This window comes from Montipora capricornis, chromosome 12, assembly GCF_036669925.1.
Source record: "Montipora capricornis isolate CH-2021 chromosome 12, ASM3666992v2, whole genome shotgun sequence".
Taxonomy (NCBI): domain Eukaryota; kingdom Metazoa; phylum Cnidaria; class Anthozoa; order Scleractinia; family Acroporidae; genus Montipora; species Montipora capricornis.
The window spans coordinates 34,172,438-34,187,437 of NC_090894.1; the positions used below are offsets into that span (position 1 = coordinate 34,172,438).

At 37.7% G+C, this 15,000-nt stretch overlaps 1 protein-coding gene and 1 long non-coding RNA gene across 2 annotated transcripts in view; one reads left to right on the top strand and one right to left on the bottom strand.

Annotated features, from left to right (window-relative positions):
• LOC138025962 (uncharacterized) overlaps positions 1-7,844 on the top strand; it is an 8,266-nt gene extending 422 nt beyond the window's left edge. Inside the window, exons 1-2 of the long non-coding RNA XR_011127206.1 lie at positions 1-26; positions 3,534-7,844. The exon at positions 1-26 is cut by the window's left edge and continues 422 nt beyond it. This is a non-coding gene — a long non-coding RNA (uncharacterized lncRNA). The remainder of the gene's footprint in view (positions 27-3,533) is intronic.
• A 3,386-nt stretch (positions 7,845-11,230) lies between these two features.
• LOC138025711 (polycystin family receptor for egg jelly-like) overlaps positions 11,231-15,000 on the bottom strand; it is a 66,108-nt gene continuing 62,338 nt past the window's right edge. The window contains exons 18-19 of the mRNA XM_068872888.1: positions 13,610-13,781; positions 11,231-12,888 (exon numbers count right to left, since the gene is read on the bottom strand). Of these exons, the coding sequence (XP_068728989.1) occupies positions 11,231-12,888; positions 13,610-13,781 (1,830 nt within the window). The remainder of the gene's footprint in view (positions 12,889-13,609; positions 13,782-15,000) is intronic.

The following is a 15,000-nucleotide window of genomic DNA, read 5'->3' on the forward strand; positions in this document are numbered from 1 at the left end:
AAGCAAGACTGCCGGAGGAGTTTTCGGTAAGTCGTCATCTTACTTACAAACCTGATTTAAGTTTAAATGGCTTAAAATTTTAAAGTTTTGTTCCCTTGTTCCCCGCCCAATTTACTTTCAAACTTGTACCCAGCTCTTTGCTCCCTAAAATTGTTTATGTCGCCTTGTTCCATAGACATTTTGTCATTTTTCCTCTGTTCCCCAGTTCAAAAGAGCCATCTTCCCTCGTTTCCCAAAACGCCAAGGAGGGCCTCAGCACAGTCATTACTTTTGCAGACCTACTCCCTTAGTAATTTCACTTTATATTGTATTAAGGCCATTTAAGGCAATAACAATAATAACGAATAGGGAATTACACGTAATATGTGGATCTCTGTATAACCAGCCCCTTATTTGCCACTTGCAGATGCCTTGTTCTTCAAACGATGCCACTACAAGAGCACAATAGTGGCCGGTTATTCTGTAGTTACTCCCTTGTCACATGTATAACTACATGTACCTTCACTGGTTTCTCATGCACGAGGAGCCAGAGCAAGGTAAAGTTTGGACTAGGCGCTTAATAAGATTACTCCTTTGACACTAGATTTCACTGAAAGGTAGGTTACACTTCAGAAGAAACCGCCTGGGAGATTATCTCGCTTTGGTCTCCCATTAATTGTCAATACCTCCGTCAATCCCACCCAAATAAAGTATCTTGATGACAAATCTTATTTCCATCAATTTGACCAAAATATAAATTATCTAATTTCTTTGATTGTCCAAGATAAGGCGGTTCTGTGGACTTGATCACTAGGTTATTGTTCCAGATGTGCTGCAACAGTATTTGCACAAATTTCGACTTCCCGACTGGGTTCTTTTGAGGCCAGAATCCCAGATGAAGGGTGGCAGACAATGATATATAAATTAAGTGGAACAGGAGCAAGTACATGAAGCTTGTAGCTATTTTAATTGACATTCTTGTGTATTTGGGAGGTGAGCGGGAGGAGCTGGGTTTTTGAGGTCTATGCACAATCACAATCCTTTCAGGTGAAACCTGGAATTACTTCTTAGTGATTTAAGTGCACAGAAAAAGCAAGGTAAAGCATGGCCTAAAAGTTGATGTGAAAGAGTATACAAAATTAAATTTACAGCTATGCTATTAATAATTAATTGTGTAGCATATACCTGAGGTATACAATCCTTAACTCACTGTCACACCATTTTACTTTGTAACCTCTTGGGTAGCATATATAATAATTTGTGAAGTATAATTTAGCTTGTTATGTGGAGCCAAGCTAATAAGCAAAAGATCATTAGGATAATTTGTCATTTGTTTTGTTTGTTAGTTTGTAAATTTTTACTAAACCGATTGACTCCTGGGAGTTTACTCTGTGTAATGCCAGATGATTTTCTGATAATTTTGTACTTTGCAACCACCTCATAGTCCCTACATTGTCACGGTGGGGTTGCTTGTGTACCTCAATGCCTCGGAGCTAGCCCAATGAGAAATTCAGCATAGGAAAGTGCTGTTTGTTGTTTTTGAGTAGAGGTCAGACTGAAACAGACTACATATATGTAATAGACAGAATACAGCCTTAGGCTGCTAGCTGGATACCAGACCTGAAGTACATTGATCAGTTTCAATGTAATCTTTAAAAGTATCTATACTATTAAATTATTATTGCAAAACAGATTGCATTTTAAACAATTTCTTGTACTGTATGTGATAGTCTGTTTTTGACTTTTGTTATCAAAAGGCACGACCAGTCTCGTTTTAATCATTTTTATTTTACCCTAACGAGTTCTGTCTCTCTCGGGTAGTCAGTCCATCTTTTACTGTTGTTATCTGAAGGCAGAATCAATTTTGTAATTTATAATTATTAAATGTACTAATGAGTTCTGTCTCTCTTGGGTAGTCAGTCCAGTTTGGACTGTTGTTATCTGAAGGCAGAACCAATTTTGTAATAATTATTATTTTGTACTAAATAAATGAGTTCTGTCTCTCTTGGGTAGTCAGTCCAGTTTGGACTGTTGTTATCTGAAGGCAGAACCAATTTTGTAATAATTATAATTATTTTGTGCTAATGAGTTCTGTCTCTCTTGGGTAGTCAGTCCAGTTTTGGACTGTCGTTATCTGAAGGCAGAACCAATTTTGTAATAACTATTATTTTGTACTAATGAGTTCTGTCTCTCTTGGGTAGTCAGTCCAGTTTTGGACTGTTGTTATCTGAAGGCAGAACCAATTTTGTAATAATAATTATTTTGTGCTAATGAGTTCTGTCTCTGTTGGGTAGTCAGTCCAGTTTGGACTGTTGTTATCTGAAGGTAGAACCAATTTTGTAATTTATAATTATTAAATGTACTAATGAGTTCTGTCTCTCTTGGGTAGTCAGTCCAGTTTGGACTGTTGTTATCTGAAGGCAGAACCAATTTTGTAATAATTATTATTTTGTACTAAATAAATGAGTTCTGTCTCTCTTGGGTAGTCAGTCCAGTTTGGACTGTTGTTATCTGAAGGCAGAACCAATTTTGTAATAATTATAATTATTTTGTGCTAATGAGTTCTGTCTCTCTTGGGTAGTCAGTCCAGTTTTGGACTGTCGTTATCTGAAGGCAGAACCAATTTTGTAATAACTATTATTTTGTACTAATGAGTTCTGTCTCTCTTGGGTAGTCAGTCCAGTTTTGGACTGTTGTTATCTGAAGGCAGAACCAATTTTGTAATAATAATTATTTTGTGCTAATGAGTTCTGTCTCTGTTGGGTAGTCAGTCCAGTTTGGACTGTTGTTATCTGAAGGCAGAACCAATTTTGTAATAATTATTATTAAATGCGCTAACGAGTTCTGTCTCTCTTGGGTAGTCAGTCCAGTTTGGACTGTTGTTATCTGAAGGCAGAACCAATTTTGTAATAATTATTATTTTGTACTAATAAGTTCTGTCTCTCTTGGGTAGTCAGTCCAGTTTTGGACTGTAGTTATCTGAAGGCAGAACCAATTTTGTACATACAAAGCATATGTAAATTGAAAATAACTGAACTCAAAAAGCGAGTTATGCATATTTGCCACAGTGTTGCAGAATTGTGCGAGCAAGAATTACTCTAAAATCCTCGCGAGAATTGCTGCACGCCACACGAGCTACACAGGGCAAAGTCTCTGGAAAACGTTCCCTGAATGACGTTTTGTGGATTTATGCTTCTCCGTTGTGACTTAAAAGGTGTAAAAAACGTTACTGAATATGTCAGAAGCGGACTCTGATGCGATATCTGCGACACCTAATCTTGCGAAATGAGTTCTTGAGCTACACTTAATGATTAGCTAAGGGTGATTTCAAATCACTGTAAGCTCATTTGCATATATTTTTTTGTCGGCCTAAGCTCGTCATGGTAAGATACAAGTCTCTTGCAATAATTCCTTTAGCTCTTAGCTTCATTATTCAGTTTCACCTACACAGGAACATTGCTCATGAATGGCAAAGTGATTTGTTACAACATTCTTCGAAAATGATATTATGAAATTATATAATTGATTGATTGACTGGTGTGACTCTTTTCCAGGGCCTTCATGTACTTCAACCACAAGATGCAGTGCCGAAGGAAATTGAGCATTGAAATTTAATTGGAGGGAATTTCCTGAGATGCAAGAAACAGACAGTGCTGATTGCAAATTGTGATACAATTGTGAATAATAATTGATGTCTTTGTGTCAAAACTTGGGAGGGTAGAGGTTTCATTGCCATTTTGGATATACCTTGTGAACATTATTAAGTCAAACTGTTTTAGCTGGGTCAAGTAAATTTGTTCCAGACATCAGGTAATTATGGAAGAGTCGAATGCTCTCACAATGAACTGGGTGAATACAAGGGAGAAATATTCACTGCAACAAAATCAGTGACTTCTCTGTTCATATACTGTAAGTTTTTTGACAAAGATCAAGAAAGGTTTCACTGTCCCTTGGGTCTGACGAAATTGTCAGTCATCGTCCAATGGCAAATAGATCAAACACAAGTAATATCTTTCTAATAAACACATCTGCATGTGGCAACAATGATTTAAAGATAATTAGTCATAGCATACTAATTTGTAGTATTTTTTATCTGAACTGGCGGGTGGCACACCTCATACAGTTCGATGTAACTTGTAAATTCGGTCTAACTATGCAGTTAATTTGTCATAGTATACTAATTTGTAGTATTTTTCATCTGAACTGGCGGGTCGCACACCTCATACAGTTCCATGTAACTTGTAAATTCGGTCTAACCATGCGGTTAATTTGTCATAGTATACTAATTTGTAGTATTTTTCATCGGAACTGGCAGGTGGCGCAACTCATACAGTTCCATGTAACTTGTAAATTCGGTCTAACCATGCAGTTAATTTGTCATAGTATACTAATTTGTAGTATTTTTCATCGGAACTGGCGGGTGGCGCACCTCATACAGTTCCATGTAACTTGTAAATTCGGTCTAACCATGCAGTTAATTTGTCATAGTATACTAATTTGTAGTATTTTTCATCGGAACTGGCGGGTGGCGCACCTCATACAGTTCCATGTAACTTGTAAATTCGGTCTAACCATGCAGTTAATTTGTCATAGTATACTAATTTGTAGTATTTTTCATCTGAACTGGCGGGTGGCACACCTCATACAGTTGGATGTAACTTGTAAATTCGGTCAAATCATGCAGTTAATTTGTCATAGTATACTAATTTGTAGTATTTTTCATCGGAACTGGCGGGTGGCGCACCTCATACAGTTCGATGGAACTTGTAAATTCAGTCTAACCATGCAGTTAATTTGTCATAGTATACTAATTTGTAGTATTTTTCATCTGAACTGGCGGGTGGCACACCTCATACAGTTGGATGTAACTTGTATATTCGGTCTAACCATGCAGTTAATTTGTCATAGTATACTAATTTGTAGTATTTTTCATCTGAACTGGCGGGTGGCACACCTCATACAGTTCGATGTAACTTGTAAATTCAGTCTAACCATACAGTTCATTTGTCATAGTATACTAATTTGTAGTATTTTTCATCGGAACTGGCGGGTGGCGCACCTCATACAGTTCCATGTAACTTGTAAATTCGGTCTAACCATGCAGTTAATTTGTCATAGTATACTAATTTGTAGTATTTTTAATCGGAACTGGCGGGTGGCGCACCTCATACAGTTCCATGTAACTTGTAAATTCGGTCTAACCATGCAGTTAATTTGTCATAGTATACTAATTTGTAGTATTTTTCATCGGAACTGGCGGGTGGCGCACCTCATACAGTTCCATGTAACTTGTAAATTCGGTCTAACCATGCAGTTAATTTGTCATAGTATACTAATTTGTAGAATTTTTCATCTGAACTGGCGGGTGGCACACCTCATACAGTTGGATGTAACTTGTAAATTCGGTCAAATCATGCAGTTAATTTGTCATAGTATACTAATTTGTAGTATTTTTCATCGGAACTGGCGGGTGGCGCACTTCATACATTTCGATGTAACTTGTAAATTCGGTCTAACCATACAGTTCATTTGTCATAGTATACTAATTTGTAGTATTTTTTATCGGAACTGGCGGGTGGCGCACCTCATACAGTTCGATGGAACTTGTAAATTCGGTCTAACCATGCAGTTGTAGTATTTTTCATCGCAACTGGCGGGTGGCGCACCTCATACAGTTCCGTGTAACTTGTACATTCGGTCTAACCATACAGTTAATTTGTCATAGTATACTAATTTGTAGTATATTTCATCAGAACTGGCGGGTGGCGCACCTCATACAGTTCGATGTAACTTGTAAAGTCGGTCTAACCATGCAGTTAATTTGTCATAGTATACTAATTTGTAGTATTTTTTATCTGAACTGGCGGGTGGCACACCTCATACAGTTTGATGTAACTTGTAAATTCGGTCTAACCATACAGTTCATTTGTCATAGTATACTAATTTGTAGTATATTTTATCGGAACTGGCGGGTGGCGCACTTCATACATTTCGATGTAACTTGTAAATTCGGTCTAACCATACAGTTCATTTGTCATAGTATACTAATTTGTAGTATTTTTCATCGGAACTGGCGGGTGGCGCACCTCATACAGTTCGATGTAAATTGTAAATTCAGTCTAACCATGCAGTTAATTTGTCATAGTATACTAATTTGTAGTATTTTTCATCGGAACTGGCGGGTGGCGCACCTCATACAGTTGGATGTAACTTGTAAATTCGGTCTAACCATGCAGTTAATTTGTCATAGTATACTAATTTGTAGTATTTTTCATCTGAACTGGCGGGTGGCACACCTCATACAGTTGGATGTAACTTGTAAATTCGGTCTAACCATACAGTTCATTTGTCATAGTATACTAATTTGTAGTATTTTTCATCGGAACTGGCGGGTGGCGCACCTCATACAGTTCGATGTAACTTTTAAATTCAGTCTAACCATGCAGTTAATTTGTCATAGTATACTAATTTGTAGTATTTTTCATCTGAACTGGCGGGTGGCGCACCTCATACAGTTCGATGTAACTTGTAAATTCGGTCTAACCATGCAGTTAATTTGTCATAGTATGCTAATTTGTAGTATTTTTCATCGGAACTGGCGGGTGGCGCACCTCATACAGTTCGATGGAACTTGTAAATTCGGTCTAACCATGCAGTTCATTTGTCATAGTATACTAATTTGTAGTATTTTTCATCGGAACTGGCGGGTGGCGCACCCCATACAGTTCGATGTAACTTGTAAATTCGGTCTAACCATGCAGTTAATTTGTCATAGTATACTAATTTGTAGTATTTTTCATCGGAACTGGCGGGTGGCACACCTCATACAGTTTGATGTAACTTGAAAAGTAGGTGTACCCATGCAGGTAATCCATGTGGTTAATTTGTTTTAGTATGCTAGTATTACCCAAGTGAACTGGCAGGTGAACTGTAAACCCGGAGGTAAGCCGCACCCTGACCTTACCAGCTGAAATTTACGGAAAAAAGTTTTTTGACAGAAAACAAAAGAAATCGAAAGTCTAGTCTTTAGAAGTCAAATTCATCCACTGTTCATCAAACGTTAACTCACTATTCACTAATATTGAAACGGAAAATACTTAAATGTAATTTTAGCACTTTAATGTAATGAACATCGTTTTTACCAACTTGGACATATGATTGATCTTTTTCTGGTATTTGTTGACAGGAATTTCTTAAACACAGTTTTGCCATAGATTTTTTTGCATTACAACAAGAATATGAGCGGAACGTTTGTAGCTTAGTACATGCAACTAGGCATAAAATTGGATGCAAAGATGGAAAACTGGCCACCAGAGGCAGCCTTTTTCAGATCTTCCCACAGATAAGCCGCGCCCATTTCTAACAACTATATTTTGTAATTGGGGTAACATAAGCCAGATTTTTATACTTATTTAATAATAATGAAATCCTTTGCATATATTTTATTCCTTATTTTGATGAATTTGTATGGGTTATCAAATAGTGATGAGTGAATTTAGGGAATAATTTCACACACGCTTTGTCCAAAATCAAATAATTTCATAAGCCTTAAGGCAAGAAAAATTATTTGATTTTGGACAAAACACAAGTGGAATTATTCCCAAGTTTCACGAGTATACATTGTACCATTTCATCAGCTACAAATCATGGTTGACAAATCACAATCATAGGACGCGGGTTTTTTCAAAAGTGGACACCATTTTGGCACGGTAGAAAAAGTTGCCATGGTAACTGATGTTATTAATTGAATTATTTTTTGAACTTATTGCAAGAATTTTATTGTACACTTAGATTCTATTGAAAGTAATATAAACAAATGATTATTTTTAGATTTGAAATAAAAATTTATGCATTCACAAACTCTAGAACTTGTTCTTTTTTCTACGTAAAATCGACTAACCTTTCATCCATTTCACTTTTTGTTAACATTTCCTGGCTTACGTCAGGTTTTAAATGCTATTATTTACAGAGATATACATTTTGGTGAGATTTTGTGCACTAAAACACCAACATTTTAAAAACATTTCACATACTTTACCCCTCCAGTTTTACACATTTTATTGACATTTCCTGCCTTCTGTCAGGTTTTAAATACTTAATTTACAGAGATATTGTAAACATTTAGCTGAGATTTTGTGCACTAAAACACCAACATTTTAAAAACATTTCACATACTTTTCCCCTCCAGTTTTTTGAGGGTTTTTGTAGACATTTTATAGACATTTCATGTATTCTTCTCACTCACTTTTTACAGAGAAAACACTGACATTTTATATGGATGGATTTACAGAGATTTTTTGTCGTGTAAATTTTACAGAGAAAGTAAAGAGATTTTACAGACATTTTGTACTTATCGCATAAAATCTCTGTAAATTTTTCCTTCAATTTACATAGATTTTATTGAGATTTTGTACACATTTTATGTCATCGTAAGGACGAAAATGTGTTAAATTTTACAGACTTTTTATGGAGTTACAAAATCTCTGTAAGTGTGCAAATTTACAGAGATTGTAATTTACAAAGAAAATGTGGACATTTAACAGAGATTTTACCAACTTTTTTGAAGTCTGTAAATGGTTCAAGTTTTCCAGTGTTAATTTGGGCTATCCTCAGCTCCTTTTATTTTCACTAAGTTGTTCGCGTTCTCGTCAGGTATTGGAGAAGTCATGCTGTGAGAATAACACTTTACCTTGACGACCGGCTTGGTTCCGCCTGTGATTTCGCTCGCTGTGAAGCTGCTTCATTATTTGTTAAGAATTCGCTTCAGTGTTCGGGTTTCCTGCCCAATGATAGTAAATCGATTTGGCAACCAACTTCTTGTTTAGTCTGGGTGGGTTATTGTATTGATTTAGCTATTCACACTATTTCCATTCCTTCAGTTAGGATTCTCAGTGTCGTACAGGTTATTGATTCAATTCGTTCTCAGTATCGTTCTAGTACCGCTAGAAAATTGGCCCAGTTTGTCGGTAAGATTACCTCAATGGGTTTTGTCTTTGGTAATATTACTCGTATTATGACAAGGTATTCTCATTTTGATATTTTAAGAAGTCCTACATGGGATGGAAAAATTTCCCTGTCGGTTTCAACTCTGAATGAATTATGTTTTTGGAAAGAGAACATTCCTTCCCTAAACAGTAGGCGCCTCTTGTCTACACAGTTCCTTTATTCCTGCGTATGTTATTCCGATGCGAGTTCTACAGGCTGCGCCAGTTATATGCTAGATTTTCATAATACCATATCTCACAAGTTGTGGAGTGTTGATGAGGCGCAGAAGAGCTCCTCTTACAGGGAACTTAAGGCTGTTTCCCTAGGCCTAGAATCTTTTTTGTCTTTACTAAAAGGGCACACCATTAAGTGGTATACTGACAATCAGAGTGTTTCTGGAATTGTTGAAGTAGGAAGCATGAAGGAAGATTTACAATGCTTAGCTTTGCGTATTTTTAGTATGTGCTAGCTCAGTTGAGTCACATTGGAAGTTGAATGGATTCCGAGATCGGCTAATGACAGAGCTGATTTTTTGGGCAGAATTGTGGATTATGATGATTGGCGGGTCAAGAGGGACTATTTCCTTTTGGCCGAGGAAAATTGGGGTCCTCACTCTGTGGACCGGAGTGCAAACCACGAGAATACTCAGTTGCCCCGTTTTAATAGCAGGTTTTGGTGCCCTGGTACAGAGGCGATTGATGCCTTTTCTGTTTCTTGGGCGGGTGAGAATAATTGGCTCGTTCCACCTATTTTTCTCATCCCCAAGGTCCTTAATCGCATGGTTGCCCTCGGCGGTCACGGTACACTTGTTTTTCCTGCTTGGCCTTCCGCCCCATTTTGGCCTTTAATTTTTACCGGCGAGGGTTTGTCTCCCATTTTCTCTGATATTTTCGAGATCTCCTTGGGTACTGATGTTTTCGTTTGTGGTAATAATAACAATTCCCTTTTTGGATCACCTAATTTTCGTTCCGGGGTTTTGTTCTTGCGGTTTTCCTAGAGAGGCCTTACTTTATTCCATTTTTGTAAGAGTGAGTTTAGATTCAGTTTGTATCTTTTTATCATTTTTACTTCTGTTTTCATGTAAGTTGTGTTTTTTAGGAGGTCGCATTATAGCACTGTCGACCTATTCCTCCCATACAATAAATTTATTATTGTGTATTTGCTTGTGTGTGTTTTCATCATTACAGAGTTTAGAGCATAATTTAGTTATTTTCGGGACGCAGTTTAGAAACTAATGGCTATTAAGAGCTAACTTAAATGCTCGGCATGACGTTCAGTCCTTTTTATGCTGGGCATGAAATTCCTCATATTGATTTGAAGCACGCCCTGCATGACAATCCGTCTTTTTTTCATGCTATAGTTTTTCATGCTATCGGTGTTCTTTCGTTAACGTAACGTGTTTGTTTGTTTGTTTGTTTGTTTGTTTGTTTTTTTTTTCATGCTCGCTTAATATACAACGTACCACATACGTGGAAAGTGGGAGATAAATTGCCTTTCGATTTTCACTGGGCATGAAGGAATAAACTTCATGTTAACCCCGTTGTTTTTAAAAATATTTGTTAAAAGTTGTTTCCAAGCCGTTTTTACTGCTAATTGCTAAAACCGAAAGGAAGTTGATAAAATGAGCCAAATAATTCCGTTATCTGGTCGATTTTAGAGAGGTATTCGTGCGTGCAAAATGACTCGGTAAATGAGATTTCCTTGGCATGGCACGGCTTCATCAGACTATTTTACTACTAATTGCTAAAACCGCTGGAAAGGAATTTGATAGCATGGGGCCAAATAATTCCATTATGTGATCAATACGAGTCATATTCTTCCGAACATATGACAGCATTTTATAATGTTCCATGAAATAGTTGAATAACTTGATGGTGAGAGTCTCTGGCAATCAATAGTATTTATATCACTGGTCTTCACACCGCAAGTGTTGTAAGCTGATTATTCTCGTTTTCGAATGAGTAGTGCAGTGACTTGTCCTGTATCGAACGCGTATGAGTTGTTGCGGCGATCGTTTCAAGAAATACAATCGCTTCTGGTTCCGCAGTTATAGCACGCGTCTGGGTCGCGGTATTCCTCGATATCAAATGAAGAACGTTCTTTAAGAGTAAGAGATAATTCATGAATTATTAACAGTTAAATGAATGGCACTAGTGCCAGACGTGTTAATTGCCACTGTTTCTTGTGAAGAAGCAATAACTGATAGAAATTATGTTCTAGCGAACTAAAGTCCACTGAGGGCTCTTTGGGGTTTCTCCCTTGAACACTAGACATAACTCTCCAAGGAATGCTTGTCGACTTGATCAAAATGCGCATGACACCGAAAGGAAGGAATGGAAGGTTGTGGAGAATGAAGCAAATGTCCCTCGAGGAAACGCTCGCACTCGTCGTTCAAATCGAGGTCAGAATCGCAAGAGCTTGTACCTGAATAATGATCAATATCTGACTCGACTGAACCCTCTTCAACAGTATCATTAAATAACTTGGATACGTGTTTCTCAACTTCTGATATGATTTTATCTGCATGCTTGAGGGTTAGTCTTGGCACCTGTATGTCTTCCAAACTTTCCATAGAGGCCAATCTCGGGGCGCGACCCTCAATTTCGTTTCTTTTGAGACTGTCCCTACCATGACTTTGTTTTCTTTGTTTAAAACTCTCCCTAAAGAATTCATGGAAATTGTACAAGTAGCACATAAGTGCTTTTACACTTGCCCACGCGTAAATTAGAATTTCAGAATATTCTATCCGATCCATATCTTTTGTTGTTTGTTCTCTTGCTGCCATGTAATAATTGTCCAATATCGCGATAAAGACATTGAGTAGAAGCACCATGCCTGTAATCAAATATACAAAGAGGAAAACGGGGCCCAGGAAGCTCTCCGATGCAACTTTGAGCTGGTAATAGGAAGACTTTCCGCCAATGAGCATTTGAAGTAATGATAGAATAGCATCTATCAGTGACGAATATTCCACTACTGACGATCCAAAGGCTATGCATCCAAACGAGGCAAATGCAAAGATAATAACAGAGAACACCACCATGAAGGAGCAAAGGGAACAAAATGAATTTCTTAGAGTATTTTGCGTTCTTAAGATATGAGTATTGAGCCGAATGATCCACAGCGACTTGATTGTAATAAACAACATAACGCAAGCAAGCAGGTTATCTTCAATTTCGGAATAAAGTACAATCTGATCCACACTGTGATTGTCAAACGGGTTAGTACGGACATTTTTCACGTATTCCCTCGTATACGTATCCTTATGAAACATTATTGAAATAGCAGAGAAAGCAAATGATATCAGCATTATATCCACCCAACTCCAAAGACGGGTGAAGTACGTACGTGGTCCGCGAAGTGCTTTTGCAATCTCGTTGACTGCGAGTACTACTATTACCAAAGTTAGAACTACTTGACATGCTTGATAAAATAATTGATCGGCCTTGGATCCTTGAGGTAGATAAACTGTTATCGTTTTGACTCTGGCAGTTGTAAATACATCTCCCGTAGGATATCTTTCGTAGAGATAATTTAAAACGCTGAACAAGTTTGTGGAAGGCTGGAAAACAGTGAATTCTATAAGGACAACAGCAGTTTTATCATCGATCCAACGGTCTTCTTTCAAATTGTTAAGAACCCCCAATGCTGATTGCAAGTTGTAACCAATGTTTGCCACATAGCCTCCACTACTGTACAATGCCATTTTTCCCCGAACTGGTTCCGTTTTCAACTCTTGTGCTGTTAGGTACGTCCACGGCTTTAGGCAAAATGAATCTAGATGAAATATGTCACTGGCGTTACGTATAGGTATCCACCCAGGCTTGTTATAAGTGTTTTTAGCTTGATAAGCTTCACTGTAGAAAGGGAGGCATCGTGGAATATCAAGCATTCTTTTAGAAGAAGTGATTTCACAAGGAATTTCTGTGAAGAAAGATAACTTAGTACTCTCAGTAGAGTATAAATGGATCACAACGTAATCAAAGATTGCCTGCGGGGTTCCTGGTATCGAAGGCTGATAAAAAGGTATGAAGGCAGAGGAAATTTTTCCACTGAAGTGTGCAACAACTCTAGGGGTACGCAACAAAATTCTTTTCAAAATGCATAATAATAGACAAAAAAAAAACCTACAAGAAAGCGCTTTTTTGATTTTTTTTTTCTTGTTGGAAAAAAAAAAAGGTGTTCCTAAATTCCAGGATGATTAAGAACAAAATCCCATCTCCTAGCTCGATAGTAAGGGAAACTCTCAGCCAGCCGACTTAAAGTTTGTGTCACCGTTTTCGAGCCAGCAAAGGACCTCGTATTCTGAGACAACTATTTAAAGTCAACGCCATATGGTACGCATTAAAGGGTACAGAAAAATCTCTCGATAGAAAAGATTCATTGCTTTCAATGATGACTCGGGGATACTTGAAAAAAAAAAAAAAACCTTGCGAGCTCCGTGTAGTCAAAGATTCTATTACCTTCAGATTACTGAGCCATTGAACTGGGTCAAATGAGGTCGTACATGAGAGGAGAAATCTATTTTTTTTAATGATGACTTAACTGGTGATACTCGTAGAACACAATTTTGCCAGTTGACAAAACAAAACAGCCTACACACCAAACCAGTATTATTTATTAAATAAAAATATTATTTACTCACCTGGCTGAATTCTCACTTGCCTTAATCTGGGCATTCCGACTAAGAAATTTTCTCTGTTGCTGATAAAACCTTCATCATATTTAAAAGGACGTCCATTGTACCAGCTGGTGTTGTACACTCCAGGGACAAACGTGTCTTCCATCCATTCCCAAAAGGAAGATGCGCCATTCACCTGCGTGTAAGAATAATGATAACAATAAATGGAAATTTTGTGATAGCAATAACGCTGGTAATTATAATTGTAGTTATGATTTAATTGCTCTTTGCTAACTATAATAATTAAAGGCTACAAATCTGGTGTTAACACAAACTCGCAATCTAATATTCAATTTTCTAGTAATTATATAATTTGACTCTTACTAAAAACAACAAAGGTGCGATTCTCGAGCCTCACGACCCTCGGCGTAGCATGATAAAAGTTTGCAGGCTGTGCAACTTTGAATACTTCATGGTTCGTGAAGTCTGAGAAGGATACCTAGCTTCAAGACTTCATAGAATAGAGTCTGAGGTGTCAAAATAATGAATTGCCTGACCGTTAGGTGAAGTTAGATATCTCAGGTGTGAGACATTGATCACAGAAAATTGTTTAACTATTGTTGGCTGGCTACACGAAAAAAAAACAAAAAAAAAATTTAAAAAGTGACAACGTTTTCCCGGAAATTACTCTTTCCAACGTCCTTCAAGCTGGCCCTACACTCTGCAAATGCTTGCTTGCTTGCTAGTGTTTAAGCTCAAAAAACAGTTATACGACGATATTTAATTAATAGCGGAGCTCCGCGCGCGCCTTCGGCGCGCGCGGGCGGAGCACCGTACTTAAGAAAATATGGTAACCCATCGATGTGAGAAAATTTGGTTTTCTAGCCATGACGTCACGACCGTCCGTACGTACGTCCGCCCGTTCATGTATGCCAATGTGACCAGTACACGTAACCATATCACGGGCTCCAGTTTAGAGCTCATCATTTGACACTGTAGCTAGTTTACAGCACACATTTTTGATATTGGACATCAATGCAATCTCGTACCCAGAGTCCTCGGGCTTTTTGGCCGGCGGGTGAGCGCCCGGAGAGACTCTGGGAAATTGGACTCCATTTTCCCAGAAAACGTGGGTTCCGGTCTTATAACGTATGCTTGAGTTTAAACGGAAACAGAAAAGAGAAAACCGTAAACAGTAGAAATGGCGGGTTAAAAGTGTTCGCGAAACAAGAATTTTAGCCTTACACACAGAGAAACTGGAGAAATGATCATTGGCTTGCTGTAAGAGAAAGTGAAGATGAAACCTCTGACGCTTTCGGTAAGTGTATTTTTAGAGTCTCAGAATGCCATCGTGCAGGCAACACGATCGACAATTTTTTTGTGGAAACGACACAAATGTTCTCTTCTACAACAAT